Genomic DNA, 1044 nt, shown 5'->3' with positions numbered 1-1044 from the left:
TTTTTTTTTATTAAAGCAACTATAGTTCATTTTTTAACTTCCTATTGGTATGTATGATATATTAAATACATATAAAAATGTTTTAATAATTATATAACTAATATTTTATTTATTATTGAATGTAAAACGCGCAAGTAAAACAAATTTGTACTCGATGTTATAAATTGCATCACTATTTTTCTAGAACTTGGTAAACTAAAACCTGTATTTATTTAAAGCTAGAAACAAAATAATCTACTTAAAATTTATCCTTCTCTTAAATCAAATACCATAATATAATACATATTTGTATTATATATCTTTATCTATTTTCTAAAGTTATTTCTTTATTAGTTAATATGTCAATGAAAATTGTTTTAAAGTAATAATTTTTAATGTCTACCCATCTTAATTATTAAAAAAAAATTAACTTTTAGATTAATTATCTTAATATGGAATCATTCTTGAAAACTGGAAAACTTAACCAAGATTTACAGACTTCTAATTTATTAGAAAAACCCAAACATGGATCTAAAGTTCTTGATAGCACTACACCTTGGGTTGAGAAATATCGTCCCCGTACAGTGGATGAAGTATCTGAACAATCTGAAATTGTAGCTGTCTTAAAGCAATGTTTAGAAGAAGGAGCTGATATGCCTCATCTGTTATTTTACGGGCCACCTGGTACTGGTAAAACTAGTACCATTATAGCTGCTGCTCGTCAATTATTTGGAGATATGTATAAAGAACGTATGTTAGAATTGAATGCTTCTGATGATAGAGGAATTCAAGTAATTCGTGATAAAGTTAAAACTTTTGCCCAACTAACTGCATCTGACAAAAGACCAGATGGTAAACCATGTCCACCTTTTAAAATAATTGTATTAGATGAAGCAGATTCTATGACTGCACCAGCTCAGGCAGCTCTAAGGCGTACTATTGAAAGAGAAACAAAAACTACTAGATTTTGCTTGATTTGCAATTATGTTAGCTGCATAATAGATCCATTAACATCTCGTTGTTCAAAATTTAGATTTAAGCCATTGTCACATGACATTATGCTTA

The 1044-nt window shown here is 28.1% G+C and overlaps 1 protein-coding gene across 1 annotated transcript in view; it reads left to right on the top strand.

Moving 5' to 3' along the window:
* Positions 1-1044, top strand: part of LOC126893670 (replication factor C subunit 4-like) — a 2897-nt gene continuing 1853 nt past the window's right edge. The window contains exons 1-2 of the mRNA XM_050664082.1: positions 1-47; positions 417-1039. Of these exons, the coding sequence (XP_050520039.1) occupies positions 432-1039 (608 nt within the window). The 5' untranslated portion in view covers positions 1-47; positions 417-431. The remainder of the gene's footprint in view (positions 48-416; positions 1040-1044) is intronic.

Source organism: Daktulosphaira vitifoliae, unplaced genomic scaffold (assembly GCF_025091365.1).
Source record: "Daktulosphaira vitifoliae isolate Bord-2020 unplaced genomic scaffold, ASM2509136v1 Scaffold_1, whole genome shotgun sequence".
NCBI lineage: Eukaryota > Metazoa > Arthropoda > Insecta > Hemiptera > Phylloxeridae > Daktulosphaira > Daktulosphaira vitifoliae.
The sequence above is the reverse complement of the archived record's forward strand: the minus strand, read 5'-3'. Positions and strand labels throughout refer to the sequence as shown.